The following is an 18,495-nucleotide window of genomic DNA, read 5'->3' as shown; positions in this document are numbered from 1 at the left end:
AAAGTAGATAAAGAGAAACCAGTTAAACAAATGAGATAAAAATATTATACTTGGTCATTTATTTATTGAGGAAAATGATCCAATATTACATATCTGTGAGTGGCAAAAGTATGTGAACCTTTGCTTTCAGTACCTGGTGTGACCCCCTTGTGCAGCAATAACTACAACTAAACGTTTCCGGTAACTGTTGATCAGTCCTGCACACCGGCTTGGAGGAATTTTAGCCCATTCCTCCGTACAGAACAGCTTCAACTCTGGGATGTTGGTGGGTTTCCTCACATGAACTGCTCACTTCAGGTCCTTCCACAACATTTCCATTGGATTAAGGTCAGGACTTTGACTTGGCCATTCCAAAACATTAACTTTATTCTTCTTTAACCATTCTTTGGTAGAACGACTTGTGTGCTTAGGGTCGTTGTCTTGCTGCATGACCCACCTTCTCTTGAGATTCAGTTCATGGACAGATGTCCTGACATTTTCCTTTAGAATTCGCTGGCATAATGTAGAATTCATCGTTCCATCAATGATGGCAAGCCGTCCTGGCCCAGATGCAGCAAAACAGGCCCAAACCATGATACTACCACCACCATGTTTCACAGATGGGATAAGGTTCTTATGCTGGAATGCAGTGTTTTCCTTTCTCCAAACATAACACTTCTCATTTAAACCAAAAAGTTCTATTTTGGTTTCATCCGTCCACAAAATATTTTTCCAATAGCCTTCTGGCTTGTCCACGTGATCTTTAGCAAACTGCAGACGAGCAGCAATGTTCTTTTTGGAGAGCAGTGGCTTTCTCCTTGCAACCCTGCCATGCACACCATTGTTCAGTGTTCTCCTGATGGTGGACTCATGAACATTAACATTAGCCAATGTGAGAGAGGCCTTCAGTTGCTTAGAAGTTACCCTGGGGTCCTTTGTGACCTCGCCGACTATTACACGCCTTGCTCTTGGAGTGATCTTTGTTGGTCGACCACTCCTGGGGAGGGTAACAATGGTCTTGAATTTCCTCCATTTGTACACAATCTGTCTGACTGTGGATTGGTGGAGTCCAAACTCTTTAGAGATGGTTTTGTAACCTTTTCCAGCCTGATAAGCATCAACAACGCTTTTTCTGAGGTCCTCAGAAATCTCCCTTGTTCATGCCATGATACACTTCCACAAACGAAGATCAGACTTTGATAGATCCCTGTTCTTTAAATAAAACAGGGTGCCCACTCACACTTGATTGTCATCCCATTGATTGAAAACACCTGACTCTAATTTCACCTTCAAATGAACTGCTAATCCTAGAGGTTCACATACTTTTGCCACTCACAGATATGTAATATTGGATCATTTTCCTCAATAAATAAATGACCACGTATAATATTTTTGTCTCATTTGTTTAACTGGGTTCTCTTTATCTACTTTTAGGACTTGTGTGAAAATCTTATGATGTTTTAGGTCATATTTATGCAGAAATATAGAAAATTCTAAAGGGTTCACAAACTTTCAAGCACCACTCTATCTATCTATCTATCTATCTATCTATCTATCTATCTATCTATCTATCTATCTATCTATCTATCGATTACCAATTATACACCTTTAAATTACAATGCTGCTATTTGGAGAGTCACTGCAAACAAAGTTTTGTTGTGTTTTATATGCAATGACAATAAAAACCATCTATCATCTATCATAAGAAAAAATGCATTTCTTGTACCTTTTTAATACTTTTGTGATTGATTGATTGATTGATTGATTGATTGATTGATTGATTGATTGATTGATTGATTGATTGATTGAGTAGATAGGTAGCTGTTGGATGGCTAATGCATAGCACTAGATGGTATGGTGGTGCAGTGGGTAGTGTCGCTGCCTCACAGCTCCAGGGCCCATGGTTTGATCCTAAGTTTGGGTTACTCTTTTGGAGAGTTTCTCTGCATGCTTTCGGCGGATTTCCTCCAGGTTCTCCGGCTTCCTCCCACCTCCTTAAAACATATCAGAAGGTAGTTTGACTCTAAATTGCTTTGTCTACGTGTGAATGTGTGTACACGGTGCCCTGAGATAGCCTGTCATTCCATCCAGGGTGTATTCCCACCTCACACCTAGCATTCCCGGGATATGATCTGAATTCGCCACCACTCTAACGAGGATAAAGCGGCTAATGAAGATGAATGACTGGAAGAATTGATTACTTATTTCAAATAAAATAACGCTGTATTTTGCTTAGAAGGGGGAAAAAACTCTAAAAGCAAGTCACAGGGCCACTGACTAGCAACAGATTTTAACTGGAACTCAATGCAAGTCTGTGTATGTCGCCCCCTGTCGTTTGTAATATACATTGCAGTAATCTTTTGCTCTCCATAGCTGCATGGACCAGGCTGTCCTGTATTGACTTAAACTGGTAAACTGTCTGTTTTCTTTGGGCAAACACTCATATTGGTTTGCTAATAATTTTGCCAACAAAAACTTGTATTCAAATTTGGTGACACAACCTCCCTTATGTAATGGGCTTATGACTTTTATTTTGACAATCAGATTAGCAGGAGTGTGTAGTTTGTGGTTGTTGAGGCTTGTGGTTTCCGGCTTCACCTCCTCGTGGCTGGGTGTGCTGTTGGACATTGTTGTGAGACTGGGACAGGGACAGGATGGCTTCCTCATCCTGCGACAAACCTTCAGGCCTTAAAAAGAAGAGTGAGAAGAAAATTGCATCCAAGGAGGAATATAGATTTCTGTCTAATATAATGGGAATCATGAATAACTTGAGGAAACAGGTAGGATGGAGTGTGCGCAGGTCCATCAGAGTCAGGTTTTTATTCTGTAATTTAGATTGGAGACTCACTGCTGTGATCCTGTAACTCTGCACTGAAGGTGCAAACACAATGCAGTCAGCTAGAGCTGAAATCAGTAATGGTGCTTATCTGTCTGATCTATATCGATCTGCAGCTATTCAGAAGATAGATAGATAGATAGATAGATAGATAGATATGATTTTTTCTATTAAATGAGATTCTCAACCTGTGATCCTACTATATAATCTAATCCTACTATACACTGTAATAATGGTTGATCTGTCTGTCTGTCTGATCTATATCGATCTACAGCTATTCAGAATATACAAACTACTATTAGATAGATAGATAGATAGATAGATAGATAGATAGATAGATAGATATGATCTTTTTATTAAACTGAGATTCTCAACCTGTGATCCTACTATACTCTAATAATGGTTGATCTGTCTGTCTGTCTGATCTATATCTGTCTACAGCTATTCAGAATATACAAACCACTGCTATAGATAGATAGATAGATAGATAGATAGATAGATAGATAGATGTGATCTTTTCAATTAAAAGAGCTTCTCAACCTGTGATCCTACTCTAATCCTACTGTACTCTAATAATGGTTGATCTGTCTGTCTGTCTGATCTATATCTATCTACAGCTATTCAGAATTTACAAACTACTATTAGATAGATAGATAGATAGATAGATAGATAGATAGATAGATAGATAGATAATGATTTTTTTTCTGTTAAGAGATTCTCAACCTGTGATCCTACTCCATAATTTAATCCTACTATACTCTCTAATAATGGTTCATCTGTCTGTCTGTCTGTCTGTCTGATCTATATCGATCTACAGCTATTCAGAATATACAAACTACTATTAGATAGATAGATAGATAGATAGATAGATAGATAGATAGATAGATAGATAGATAGATAGATGTGATCTTTTCAATTAAAAGAGATTCTCAACCTGTGATCCTACTCTAATCCTACTGTACTCTAATAATGGTTGAGCTGTCTGTCTGTCTGTCTGTCTGTCTGATCTATATCTGTTTACAGCTATTCAGAATATACAAACTACTATTAGATAGATAGATAGATAGATAGATAGATAGATATGATTTTTTTTCTGTTAAGAGATTCTCAACCTGTGATCCTACTCCATAATTTAATCCTACTATACTCTCTAATAATGGTTCATCTGTCTGTCTGTCTGTCTGATCTATATCGATCTACAGCTATTCAGAATATACAAACTACTATTAGATAGATAGATAGATAGATAGATAGATAGATAGATGTGATCTTTTCAATTAAAAGAGATTCTCAACCTGTGATCCTACTCTAATCCTACTGTACTCTAATAATGGTTGAGCTGTCTGTCTGTCTGTCTGATCTATATCTGTTTACAGCTATTCAGAATATACAAACTACTATTAGATAGATAGATAGATAGATAGATAGATAGATAGATAGATAGATAGATATGATTTTTTTTCTGTTAAGAGATTCTCAACCTGTGATCCTACTCCATAATTTAATCCTACTATACTCTCTAATAATGGTTGGTCTGTCTGTCTGTCTGATCTATATCGATCTACAGCTATTCAGAATATACAAACTACTATTAGATAGATAGATAGATAGATAGATAGATAGATAGATAGATAGATAGATAGATGTGATCTTTTCAATTAAAAGAGATTCTCAACCTGTGATCCTACTCTAATCCTACTGTACTCTAATAATGGTTGATCTGTCTGTCTGTCTGATCTATATCTGTTTACAGCTATTCAGAATATACAAACTACTATTAGATAGATAGATAGATAGATAGATAGATAGATAGATAGATAGATAGATAGATAGATAGATAGATATGATTTTTTTCTGTTAAGAGATTCTCAACCTGTGATCCTACTCCATAATTTAATCCTACTATACTCTCTAATAATGGTTGATCTGTCTGTCTGATCTATATTGATCTACAGCTATTCAGAATTTACAAACTACTATTAGATAGATAGATAGATAGATAGATAGATAGATAGATAGATAGATAGATAGATAGATAGATAGATAGATAGATAGATAGATCATACATGTCAACCTTTGGTCAATCAAACCTGTATAACCAACCTCCAAAATCCGTATTTCCCTTATAAAATCCGTATAAGATGCAAATTAAAATAATTTACCTAAAATTTGAATGATAATTAACAATGATATATCCAAGTGACTTTTTATTCAATATTAATAACAATAAACCTTCAGAATGAATACAAAGCTCCAATGTTTGACAAAAACACAAAGTGTCACTCTAATGTTCTGAATTGTACTCCATGACAGCTTTTTTAGCACTCTGCACCAATACCTCACTAGGCTGCATGTCATAGCAAGTGACTGTGTTGATCTTGCCGGAGTGCCCATTCAGAATCTTTTCAGTCGCTAGTGAAAGTCGCTCAGGTGGAAATATGCTTTTCAAACAAAATGTTACTTCCCGGTTGGCGGGATTCTCGCAATGCGGTGTGTACATGATCAGAAGTGGAACGAAGTCTCGCTACCACAAGATAACGCGCGATTTCATAAGACTCTTTACTGGTTGTTTATGCTTTCTGTGGCGTACAGTACGTCTGTAAATGTTATGCGCTCTTTTATCATCGTGGGAATTGATTATAGCTCTAAATAAATATTGAAGTTTTTTTAAAGAATCCGTATAACTTTATTTGTACGCCCGTATACTACGTTTATTGAATCAAATCCGTATAAAATACGGACATTCCGTATAGGTTGACATGTATGATAGATAGATAGATAGATAGATAGATAGATAGATAGATAGATAGATAGATAGATAGATAGATAGATAGATAGATGTGATCTTTTCAATTAAAAGAGATTCTCAATCTGTGATCCTACTCTAATCCTACTGTACTCTAATAATGGTTGATCTGTCTGTCTGTCTGTCTGTCTGATCTATATCTGTTTACAGCTATTCAGAATATACAAACCACTGCTATAGATAGATAGATAGATAGATAGATAGATAGATAGATAGATAGATAGATAGATAGATAGATAGATAGATAGATATGATCTTTTCTATTAAATGAGATTCTCAACCTGTGATCCTACTCCATAATTTAATCCTACTATACACTGTAATAATGGTTGGTCTGTCTGTCTGTCTGTCTGATCTATATCTATCTACAGCTATTCAGAATATACAAACTACTATTAGATAGATAGATAGATAGATAGATAGATAGATAGATAGATAGATAGATAGATAGATAGATAGATAGATATGATCTTTTCTATTAAACGAGATTCTCAACCTGTGATCCTACTATATAATCTCTATACTCTCTAATAATGGTTGATCTGTCTGTCTGTCTACCTATCTCTCTAGCTGTCCATCTCTTTCTCTCTGTATGTATGGATGTATCTATTTGTCTATCAATCTGTCCATCTAATAATGGTTTATAAATTCAGAATAACTGTAAATAGATAGATAGATAGATAGATAGATAGATAGATAGATAGATAGATAGATAGATAGATAGATAGATAGATAGATATGATCTTTTCTATTAAATGAGATTCTCAACCTGTGATCCTACTCCATAATTTAATCCTACTATACACTGTAATAATGGTTGATCTGTCTGATCTATATCTATCTACAGCTATTCAGAATATACAAACTACTATTAGATAGATAGATAGATAGATAGATAGATAGATAGATAGATAGATAGATAGATAGATATGATTTTTTTTCTTTTTTAAATGATATTTTCAACCTACTATATAATTTGATCCTACTATACTCTCTAATAATGGTTGATTGAACTAACTGTCTGTCTGTCTGTCTGTCTGTCTGTCTGTCTGTCTGTCTGACCATCTGTCAGTTTGTCTCTGGCTATCTAGCTATCTATGTCTGTCTTTTTATCTGTCTACCTTTTAGTTTCAGTCTATCTACCTATCTCTCTGTCTCTCCATCTGTCTTTCTGTCTGTCTGTATGTATCCATCCATCTGCCCATCTAATAGTGATTTTGTAAATTCTGAATAACTGTAAATAGATACAGATCGATAGATGCTGATTTTTTTCTTCTTTTAAATGAGATTTTCAACCTACTATATAATCTAATCCTACTATACTCTTTAATAATGGTTGATCAATCTGTCTGTCTGACCATCTGTCAGTTTGTCTCTCTGTCTACCTAGCTATCTGTGTATGTCTGTCTTTCTCTCTGGATGTATGTGTCCATCTATCTATCCGTCTATCCCTCTAATAGTGGTTTGTAAATTCTGAATAAGTGTAGACAGACAGACAGACAGACAGACAGACAGAATAAATAGATAGGAGATAATTAGACAGACTAATTGACATACAGATACATAGATGTGATTTTTTTTTCTTCTTTTAAAAGAGATTTCCAACCTATGATATAATCTAATCCTATTATACTCTCTAATAATGGTTGATTGATCTGTCTCTGTCTGTCTGTCTATCCATGTCAGTTTGTCTCTGTCTGTGTAGCTATGTATCTGTGTCTGTCTGTCTTTTTATCTGTCTACCTTTTAGTTTATCTATCTATCTATCTATCTATCTATCTATCTATCTATCTATCTATCTATCTATCTATCTATCTATCTATTGTGAGGGAAATTTAGTGGATGAACATTCCTATTCTCTGTGTTTCTGTGTGTTGAGCTCAAGTGGCCTAGTGTACTGAGAAAGTTGTTTTTCCCATGTTGTAATCACCTTTCTGTGGCCTTGGTGGTGATAAGCAGGGTGCCTGAGTTCTCCTTAACTACGCATCCGCCTGCACATACCAGAGCATTCCCGGTGCACGCTTTAACAAAGCTTCATAGAAAATCTTGAGCCAATCACGTGAAGACGCGAGCAGTAAGCAAATGCCTTTAGAGTATAATAGATAACAGCCACTAAAACACAACTCAGAGTGCGCGTACTCTCGGCATCATTGAAGTGGTGTCTTCTTCTTCCTCTTTGCTTTCCTATTTTATATATCTGTTTTATATGATCTATTATAATAAATAACTGAAAAGACAACTGCTAAGCGTTCTGAAGTGTTTATTAGAAGTTTCCATTACACTCTATCTATCTATCTATCTATCTGTCTGTCTGTCTGTCTGTCTGTCTGTCTGTCCATCTTTCTCTCTGTATGTATATATCTATCTTTCTACTGTATCTATCCATCTAATAATGGTTTGTAAATTCTGAATAAATATAGATAGATAGATAGATAGATAGATAGATAGATAGATAGATAGATAGATAGATAGATCACTATTAGATAGAAAAAAATTGCACAATCTTAGAGAATATACAAATCTAATAAAATCTAAAGGATAATGGTCAGAGTTTGCCGTTAGCTCCTTAAAAGTGCAGTGGATTACAGTATAATGGCAGTAGAGAAATCTGTACGGTTTTTAAAGATGCACTTATTTAACTAAAAGCAAGATGTCTTCTTTGCTGTTTAGGGGATCTTGTGCGATGTTATACTTGTGGTCCAGGGGAAACACATCCTCGCACACAGAGTGGTCCTGGCTGCCGCGAGCCACTTCTTCAACCTCATGTTTACTAGTAACTACTGCGTTTTTGTGTTGTAATGCAATGTTTATTAGTGATGTAACCTCTCAACTATTAGAGTGGTGTGGATGAAACCAACAGAACAATTTAATGGTGACACTCGAATGGTAACGTCTCTGCCACAGCCAATATGATGGAGGCCACAAACCATGAAGTGGAGCTCGGAGGCGCAGAGCCGGAGATCATCGAGCTGCTGGTGGAGTTTGTCTACACAGCCCGGTAAGAAAAAAAATCTAAATTCTTTATATTAATGATTAATGTTTACAATTTAGCATCATGAACATAGTGGCTCATTAAACTCCAGAAATATTGGCAGGAATTACAGTACTGTGCAAAAGTCTTAGGCACATGTAAAGAAATGCTGTAGACCAAAAATGGCTTAAAAATAATGAAATGAAGTGTTTCAACTAGTGCTGTCAAGCGATTAAAATATTTAATCGCGATTAATGTCGCGACTGTCATAGTTAACTCGCGATTAATCGCAATTTAATCACACATTTTTGTCACACGAAAAACCATTGTAATTCTCTTACCAGCATAAAAAAGTGAATGGGCTTGTTTTGTACCAATGTTTTTTTTATTGCAAAGCATAACACGTCTTGACACAGCCACTGTAAAGTGAAATCTAAGCTGAGCACCGTGGCTCTTCGTCCCGAGGCTAGCAAGAGAACCATGAGGGAAGTGATCTACTGCTTGAGTTAGTCTCTAATCAGAGAGACAGGTTACACAGTGACGATAGGCTTGACATGCTTGATTATAATATAAAGTACACTATTATATTAACTTTAAGTTGTTCGTTGATAAATATTGCATTGAATCTGATCTTTACTGTTTCAGCTCATTTAACACATTTTGTACTTTTACACTTTCTGCCTGTTGATGCGTCGCGCTGTCCAATCAGAGGCGGCCAAATTTGCATATTACAGGAAGGATTTCTGGGATAGCATTGAGTTTACAGTTCAGAGGGATCTGGCTTCTTTAGACGCTGTCTTCTTAAAACTGAATAAATATTTAAAATGAGCCAAATGAGCCAGTCTTTTGAACGGCTCTTTTCAAAGAACGGATCACAAAGATGCGGATCCCATCAAAGAGCCATAAATCCCATCTCTACTAGTGCGCCCTGCCCGCGCTGGTTCTTTGAGGGAGGAGGGCAGAGGACTCTGGCTGTGCGGGGCGTGGCTAGCTGCTATCGTTTTTCTAAGCAAACTCTCTGTTCCAAGTTCCTGGCAGTTTCAAAAGCTTATGAAAAACCTACATCATGTCACAGAGCGTTAATCTCGCGATAAAAAAATTATCGCCGTTAAAATTGAGTCAAGTTAACGCGTTAATAACGCGACATTTTTGACAGCACTAGTTTCAACATTAAAAAAAAAATGCTAGAAACAGTAAGCAATAAACCATAATAAATGAAACAAAGTTGATATTTGGTGTGAGACGACCCTTTGCTTTTAAAAAAAAAAAGTAGTGTCAAGTCCAATGAGTGCAGTTTTATGCGGAAATGAGCTGTAGGTTTTACTGAGCATCTTACAGAACCAGACACAGTTCTTCTGGACACTTTGACTCTCACACTCGCTTCTTCATTTTGCACCAAAACCCAGTAACCGTCATTATATTTTCTTTTTTAATCTGAAAGGTGCTCTCTTATGTAATACGCTGCTCAGATACAAACTGTAACGTTTAATTTTGTGCTGGAAAAAATATGAACGTTTGGGACTCTAAAATGTTTTTGTACTGACTTGATAACGTAGAAGCCATAAAATAGAAATCTATAACAAAGTTTGTATGAGGAAAAAAAAAACAATAGGGTGCCTAAGACTTTTGTACGGTACTGTATGTGGAAGAAGGCTGAAATCCAATGACTGAGATGGCTGTTGTGGAAAAAAAAAACATAGCTTTTGTGTTTCGTGAAGCATCTGGCCTCCCCATGGACATATAAACTGGCAGGATCCTTTTTGTAGATTTGTACTCAGAGTTGTACTTTCTCCTCCTTCTATATTTTAATGTTTCCAGTGTTACAGTGATGGAGTTTACAGATGGTATGACTGTCTGTTACCCCTTTTCCACCAAATCAGTTCCAGGGCTGGTTCGGGGCCAGTGCTGGTGCTGGTTCACAACTCGTTCAACTTGCGAGCCAGCTGAGAACCAGTTTGCTTTTCCATAGCTCGGGGTGCTAAGGGAAGCCATGTCATTACATCGCTGTATATGTCAGTTACGTCGCTACATTTGCATAAACCTTGGCGCGAATATCGAAGCAAAAACAACACGGAAGAAGCAGCAGCAGCAGCAACAACAATAATAATAATGGATGACTTCGCGTTTGTACAGCTGCTGCTTCTCGCCGCTTAAAAATGGCGACCTTTCGCGGTCTTGTTATTGTTGTTGGTCTTAACAACTCCGCCCCCCCTCCCCCGCTGACGTAAGCGGTTCTTTCCTCTGGCCCAGCAAAGGGCTGGTGCTAGCCTGGAACCGGTTTTTCTGGCTCCAGAGCCAGTTCTTTGTCAGTGGGAACAGAAAACCCGGTTCCAAACTAAGCACTGGCCCCGAACCAACCTTGGAACTGCTTTGGTGGAAAAGGGGCATGTCTGATCACGGATCGCAACGTGAATCATTAAGCAGCATGCTGGAGCAAGACAATCCTCAAACTTAATACCCTTAAAACCAAAGAAGTGCACACTGGCATGGGGAAAAACAAAAAAAAATGGCATTTCCACCACACCACCTTGAACAAAGGTCACAAACATACACACACCCAGCAAATGATGATCGTACACTATCACATTTGTCCTTCTTTTGGAAAGCGCCAGTGTTATTGGAGTTGGCTAAAAGCCTTCAAATCCAGGATGCATTATTATCTGTCATTGCTGTTGCTTAAAGCTTTTCAACTTGAGATTTTATTTTATTTTTTTTTTATTTAGCATCTCAGTCAACAGCAACAATGTCCAGTCTCTGCTCAATGCTGCTAACCAGTACCAGGTAGAGCCAGTAAAGAAAATGTGTGTGGATTTTCTGAAAGAGCAAGTGGATGCGACAAACTGCCTCGGTAAGTATTCCTGCAGAGATCAGACACATCCACTAGTGGATGGAGTGCCACTATCAATTCTTGTTGTTTGTTGCTGACTTTTGTGAGCAATTGTCCTTATTTTAGCTCTGTCCTTATTCTATCCATTCATTTAGTTTTATTCTATCCATATTCACTGGATGTGAGCAGTCATGCACTCTGATTGGCTACTCTACTACTAGGCTATCAGCTCATATACGGTGAGTAGAGAAAAACAAAACGGCGGAGCGTGTTGCTGAACCAACCGAGAACGAAATAAAAACTCTACTCAAAAGCAAAAAAGCAACAAAATGCGGAATAAAAGTATTTGATGATAAGAATGCATCTTTTTTATTTTTCAAGAATTATTATTATTATTATTATAGCATTTTTCACAAATTGCTACTGTCATTTCGCTGGTTTGTTTAAATTCTAAGCAGAAATGATTTTGTCAGACGTTTTGTATAAAGTTTTTATTTATCGAATTTGCAAAAAAATGAAGATGCTGTGTTTCTCAAAATCCAGTGAACATGGATAGAATAAAACAATTATTCCACTCAATCTCATCATACACAGCTTATAGCCCACTCGGTGCTATGCACCTTGTCGGCTGTCAGCTCATGTACAACTCGATTTTGTGGAATAATTGTTAAATATCCTATACTATGTTATATTTTATTATATTCTGTATTTTAAATTCTATTTAATTTTATTATATTCTGTTATATTTTATATTATATCTGTCTTTTTTTTTTTAACTTAAAGGAGAACTGAAGGCAAAAAAAAATTATCAAAATTCTATTTATCTCATTTTATTAAATATAGGAATGCATTTCTGATCGCTATTTTGTCACTGCTATAGCAAGTTATGAGTGTTTGAAATATGCTCTGTAATACTGTATATCAGTCCATATGTCAAAGCGATGGCGGTAAACGAGATTCGTTGAGACCTGTGCGAGACATCGTAGGATGGAAGTAAAACGTACAGCACAAATCAAAGTCACCAACATCCACCAACGTTGTCAAAAGACGCGCGCGCCCTCTTTCAAATGCTGACGTAATCAAGCCGGAAGTTTTGTTTGTTTTGAGAGCAATCAGGAAAGTTTGAAAAAAGTAGGCAGTAATCATCATTTAAACTCGTTTTTGTGCAATACTTCGTTTGGAAAACAGTTTTCAAAATGGCAGCACTGACACCTGGCTGACACTTCATGTTTTGAAGTCTCGCACAAGTCTGGTGAAGATCGCACAGATAAGCGACGCCTGCCGTGGACCAAACAAACTAAATTCAACACAGCTAAAAACCGAATAGGCCGATAAGTATAATATTTAACTGCAATTAGTTGCCAATACGAGTCACGGTATAAGGTTACTGAAACCGAAAATGTAATTGAATAACACGTTAATTAAGAAATAAAGCAAGTTTAAAAATGACTTCAGTTCTCCTTGAGCCTATATTTATCTTTATTTTACTCCTCTGTACTTGAGCTGCTACAACACCTGAATTTCCCCTCATGGGTATCAATAAAGGAATATCTGATCTTATCTTAAATAGAATAAATAATCCATTTGGTTCTTCTTTTTATTTTTTAACCTTCTGGACTAAAATAGAGGAGTGTTTTTTGTTTGTTTGGTTGGTTTTTTTTGTTTGTTTTTTTTAAACTGAAAGAGCATTTTAAATATCTTGGAAAATTAATCCTACAGGTATCAGTGCATTGGCTGAGTGCCTTCACTGTCCCGAGCTGAAGACTGCAGCAGACGAGTTCATCTATCAGCACTTTACAGACGTGTACAAACTGGATGAGTTCCTGCAGCTGGATGTGAAGCAGGTCACACATCTGCTCCACCAGGACACACTGACGGTCAGAGCTGAAGACCAGGTGAGGAAGAGTCTAACTACACTGTTGGGCATGTCATGGAGTTGAATTTGTGTGGGTTTTTTTTTCTTTCTATAAAGTGTATGTGAAACGTTTAGGATAAAGGAAATCTGAACTTTATTTATTTATTCCCCCCCCCCCCCCCCCCAATGTGCTCCTGTTACCATGTACAATTGTTAGCTTTCTGAGTTAAAGGTCATAGGCAAGGGTCGGAGGTGAAACATAGAATATCAACTTTATTGTCTAGAAGAACGACCCAAAAAGCGAATTCAATCTTCCTGGTGTCTAATTTGCACCCTAAAATTGAATAAAACAGTCAAAATATACTGCTTTGCCCAATTTCCGAAGGTTTGTTTACATCTCACTTATGCGCACTTTCACCGCCAGGGGACCGTCGTCGTGACGTCATTCAAGCCAAACAGACCGGGAGCAGCTCTGTGTTTACCTGCGAACCGAGCACACGTGTACGGACTTTGGTCGTGAGAGGTTGTGTAAAATGTCTGATAGCGATTTTGAAGTAAGAACTCTCCAAATTGAATATCGAGAGGTGAAGCCATATATGTATGAACCTGTGGCCGTTGCGAAGCAGTCGGTGAATGTGGCTCACTGGTTTGACCGTGCGGCCTCGGAACCGGACAGCGACTCGGCCGACTCTGATCGCGGTGACCCCGGACCTCAACAAGACTCGCACCCAAATGATTTATCCTGGTAGTTATGATAAATTCCTACTTTCATCGTAATACTAAACAAGAGCCCTTTTGAAGATTAATTAAACCGCCCTCCCTAGTGGATATAGGGAACGATTACTATACAGTGCGCCGGTAGGCCACATTATCCTGCCATCCACGGCATTATACTATTTATAGCCGACTCTAAGCGAGGAAATATCCCTTTGTCTCATTTCCACAATGATTGTACAGGATCCCTCAGGATTCTTGACTTGTCAGTTGCAAGCAAAAGTAAAAATGTTTACCTCCAATCTTCTCCTTTTTGCTTGAGCGTTGCTGCTCCGTTTCTTCTTTGACTGTTTGATTTTGTTTCATGCGCACAATCCACTCTCTCCGCCTCGTCTCCTCTTCCGGAAAAAAACAACCCTCTGGCTTCACGTGCACTATCCACTCTCTCCGCTTCGTCTCCTCTTCCGGAAAAAGCCAACCCTCTGGCTTCACGCGCACAATCCACTCTCTCCGCCTCGTCTCCTCTTCCAGAAAAAAACAACTCTCTAGCTTCACGCGCACAATCCACTCTCTCCGCTTTGTCTCCTCTCCCGGAAAAAGCCAACCCTCTGGCTTCATGTGCACAATCCACTCTCTCTGCCTTGTCTCCTCTTCTGGAAAAAAAAACAACCTTCTGGCTTCACGCGCACAATCCACTCTCTCCGCATCGTCTCCTCTTCCGGAAAAAGCCAACCCTCTGGCTTCACGCGCACAATCCACTCTCTCCGCATCGTCTCCTCTTCCAGAAAAAGCCAACCCTCTGGCTTCACGTGCACAATCCACTCTCTCCACCTTGTCTCCTCTTCTGGAAAAAAAAACAACCTTCTGGCTTCACGCGCACAATCCACTCTCTCCGCTTCGTCTCCTCTTCTGGAAAAAGCCAACCCTCTGGCTTCATGCGCACAATCCACTCTCTCCGCCTTGTCTCCTCTTCCGGAAAAAAAAACGACCCTCTGGCTTCACGCACACAATCCACTCTCTCCGCCTCATCTCCTCTTCCGGAAAAAGCCAACCCAATCGCTCTGCCTCTTCTCCTTTTTCAGAAAAAGCCAATCCACTCTCTCTGCCTCTTCTCCTCTTCCGGAAAAAGCCAACCCATTCGCTCCGCCTCTTCTCCTTTTTCGGAAAAAGCCAATCCTCTCGCTCCACCTCTTCTCCTCTTCCGGAAAAAGCCAATCCACTCTCTCTGCCTCTTCTCCTCTCTCGGAAAAAGGTAAAAACTTCTTCCTGAACCGGTCCCATTGTTACAATTCACGTCACAACAATAAGGCATGGTTTTTCTTTGGAAATTCCTGAATGCACATCTGCGTTCAAGCCGAACGGCAATGTAAGTAAACAGAAGTGGATTCAACTCAAGTGGTTTGTTTGGCTTAAATGACGGCAAGCGCCGAGTGGTCACGAAAATAGCCGAACAGAAATTCGTCACGATCCACGCTAACTTATTTTAATTATTACTTATTAACAATACTTCTTGGGACCAGAAGAAAATTACAGAGGGTTTTTTAACATATAAAGTTTCAAATGAGCATAAAATTAAATGCTCGTTGCCTATGAGCTTTAAAGGAGAACTGAAGTCATTTTTAAACTTGCTTTATTTCCTAATTAACGTGTTATTTCAATTACGTTTTCGGTTTTAGTAACCTTATATCGTGACTTGTATTGGCAACTAATTGCAATTAAATATTATACTTATTGGCCTATTCGTTTTTTAGCCATGTTGAATTTAGTTTGTTTGGTCCACGGCAGGTGTCACTTATTCGCGCGATCTTCACGAGACTTGTGAGAGACTTCGAAACGTGAAGTGTCAGCCAGGTGTCAGTGCTGCCATTTTGAAAACTGTTTTCCAAACGAAATATTTCACAAAAACGAGTTTAAATGACGATTACTGCGTACTTTTCTCAAACTTTCCTGATTGCTATCAAAACAAACAAAACTTCCGGCTTGATTACGTCAGCATTCGAAAGAGGGCGCGCACGTCTTTTGACAAGCCCTGTGTCCGAAATCGCTCCCTAGTCACTATATAGGGCACTATATAGTGGGGACGCCATTTTGTAGTGCTGTCCGCACTGAAACTTTTAATTTGAAATTAAAAGTTTCAAATTTGATTGAATAAAAGGCAGCGGCAAAGAAGAAAGTATTCAGCCTTGATTTAAAAGAACTGAAAGATGCAGGCACTTTGTATTTATTAATGTGGGAAATACTCTCAGTATAATATGGATTTATCACAAAAACACATGCATGTTTTTATTATTTTGAAAACCCACCAGCCGACTGATCTGGCACATTTTAATTGTGCTACAGTAATGACTTAAATACCAGCGCGACAGACTAGTGTTCGAAAGCGTTTTTTCCTCTATATAGTAATTCCTTATGTAGGGAGTAGGGAGCGATTTTGGACACGGAATGTTGGCAGATGTCAGTCGCTTTGATTTCTGCTGTACGTTTTACTTCCGTCCTACGATGTCTCGCACAGGTCTCAACGAATCTTGTTTACGGCCATTGCTTTGACGTATGGACTGATATATTACAGAGCATATTTCAAACACTCATAACTTGCTATAGCAGTGACAAAATAGCGATCAGAAACGCATTCCTATATTTAATAAAATGAGAAATAGAATTTTGATAATAAATTTGCATTCAGTTCTCCTTTAATAAAGATTCTTTTCCAGTCCCAGATGTCTGTCGAAATGATATGTCTGTACTCCTGCAGATCTATGATGCTGCCGTGCGGTGGTTGAAGTATGACGTGTTGAATCGGCAGAAGTACATCGTGGATGTACTGAGCAAAGTGCGCTTCCCACTCGTGTCCAAAAACTTCCTGAGTAAGACCGTGCAAGCTGAGCCTCTCATCCAGGACAATCCTGGGTGCCTCAAAATGGTTATCGGTGAGTCACTTTAGTTTAACTGCACTGATCACTCAAACATTAAAAAATGGATGAGATTAATTTATTATTGGGGTGAAATTTTATTTGTAATTGTAGCTCTTCTGTTAGGAATATAACTTTAAATTAGAGCTGTCAATCGATTAAAATAGTTAATTGCCATTAACCGCATTATTGTCCATAGTTAACTCACGATTAATCGCAAATTAATCACACATTTTTTATCTGTTCTAAATGGACCTTAAGGGATATTTTTCATGTTTTTGGGGAGCGGGATTGAACAGATGTGCTTGCTTTATGCAAATGTATGTGGCCAGGTCAGGAAGGATAAGGCTGGACACAGCAAAAAGTGTTTTCATGGGTATTTTATTGCCCTGCTGTATTTAAAAAAATAAAGCAGCATTAACTTTATAATTTTGAGGGTTTCGCACAATTCACTGTGAAGAAAACAATACAGTATTTTCCTCTAGTTTTGTCCTGAACTTCCAGACTCAAACTATGCAATAAAATAAACTAAACATACTTGGCGATGTGGACTCTGGAGAACAGTAGTGGCTATGTTTATATCAAAAAAATAAAAATACAAAACCCAATTAAATACATTTCTTTAGCCACTGTGGGAGCTATTGGTCTTAAGTGATCAGTCTCATTAAATCAGTCTCATTAAATCAGTCTCATTAAATCAGTCTCATTAATAATACCATTAATTTTGGTGTTTAATAATAAATTACCAAACAGCTAAATTATGGTATATTCCAAATTATTATGATCACTACTGATGCAGCAATAATGTATTACTTACCATATTATATAGACACTACAGCCAATAGCATTCATATACACTTGGGTGAAGGCAATTTGGAGTTCTTTGAGATTGTGTGACTTCAAGGATACAGCAGCAAAAACAGACAAGCACAGTTTAACAGAATAATTGAATTTATTATAACAACGATACTAAATGGGTAATAGCAGTTGAATACATTCAATATGGTCAGCAGCAATATATGTGTGTGCATGTGTGTGTGTGTGTGTGTGTGTGTGTGTGTGTGTGTGTGTGTGTGTGTGAGTGAGGGAGAGCTGTAAAGTTTGGAATGTTATCTAAGGTGTTGGGGGTGGAAGGGAAATCACCTCGTGGTTTCTTGAGACAAAGGAATTCGTCGTGGTTGCTAATCCCACTAACTTATAACACTACCAAATCCCCTGAAATTTTGATGAAGTCAAAGTGTGTAATAATGAAATTAAGGGTGTTAGAAAGGATAGAGAAAGACATGCAATAACCTATCTATTAAAACAACTGAGAGAACAATGTAGAACACAGTGATCAACTCAACACTCTAAATGTCTACAGTGTGCACAATTAAACAGTTTCTGAGTTTAAATTCACACTACTTCATAAAGCTAATTCCTAAGACTAGTTTGCCCAAATGCCAGCCTTACTTCCAGTATTTTGCTCCTATGTAGGAATGCAAAGATGTCCCGAAGTTTCGCGGGGTTTCGGGTGGAGGCGCAGAGAATTCCTTGATCCGAACTTCGTCGTTCATGAGGAAAAGTCTCTGATCAAACAATGTGCACAGCAGTTAAGT

At 38.0% G+C, this 18,495-nt stretch overlaps 1 protein-coding gene across 2 annotated transcripts in view; it reads left to right on the top strand.

The window, feature by feature from the left end:
* Positions 1 to 2,592: 2,592 nt before the first annotated feature.
* The window catches only part of klhl7 (kelch-like family member 7), a 33,395-nt gene continuing 17,492 nt past the window's right edge, over positions 2,593 to 18,495 (top strand). The window contains exons 1-6 of one of the 2 annotated variants that reach the window (XM_060942645.1): positions 2,593 to 2,759; positions 8,292 to 8,394; positions 8,526 to 8,619; positions 11,316 to 11,440; positions 13,139 to 13,314; positions 16,741 to 16,915. In XM_060942645.1, coding sequence (XP_060798628.1) covers positions 2,634 to 2,759; positions 8,292 to 8,394; positions 8,526 to 8,619; positions 11,316 to 11,440; positions 13,139 to 13,314; positions 16,741 to 16,915 — 799 coding nt within the window. In that variant the 5' untranslated portion in view covers positions 2,593 to 2,633. The remainder of the gene's footprint in view (positions 2,760 to 8,291; positions 8,395 to 8,525; positions 8,620 to 11,315; positions 11,441 to 13,138; positions 13,315 to 16,740; positions 16,916 to 18,495) is intronic. The other variant, XM_060942646.1, reaches the window with a different exon arrangement.

This window comes from Neoarius graeffei, chromosome 16, assembly GCF_027579695.1.
Source record: "Neoarius graeffei isolate fNeoGra1 chromosome 16, fNeoGra1.pri, whole genome shotgun sequence".
NCBI classification, from domain to species: Eukaryota; Metazoa; Chordata; class Actinopteri; order Siluriformes; family Ariidae; genus Neoarius; species Neoarius graeffei.
Note: the sequence above shows the minus strand (reverse complement) of the source record. Positions and strands in the feature narration are given on the sequence as shown.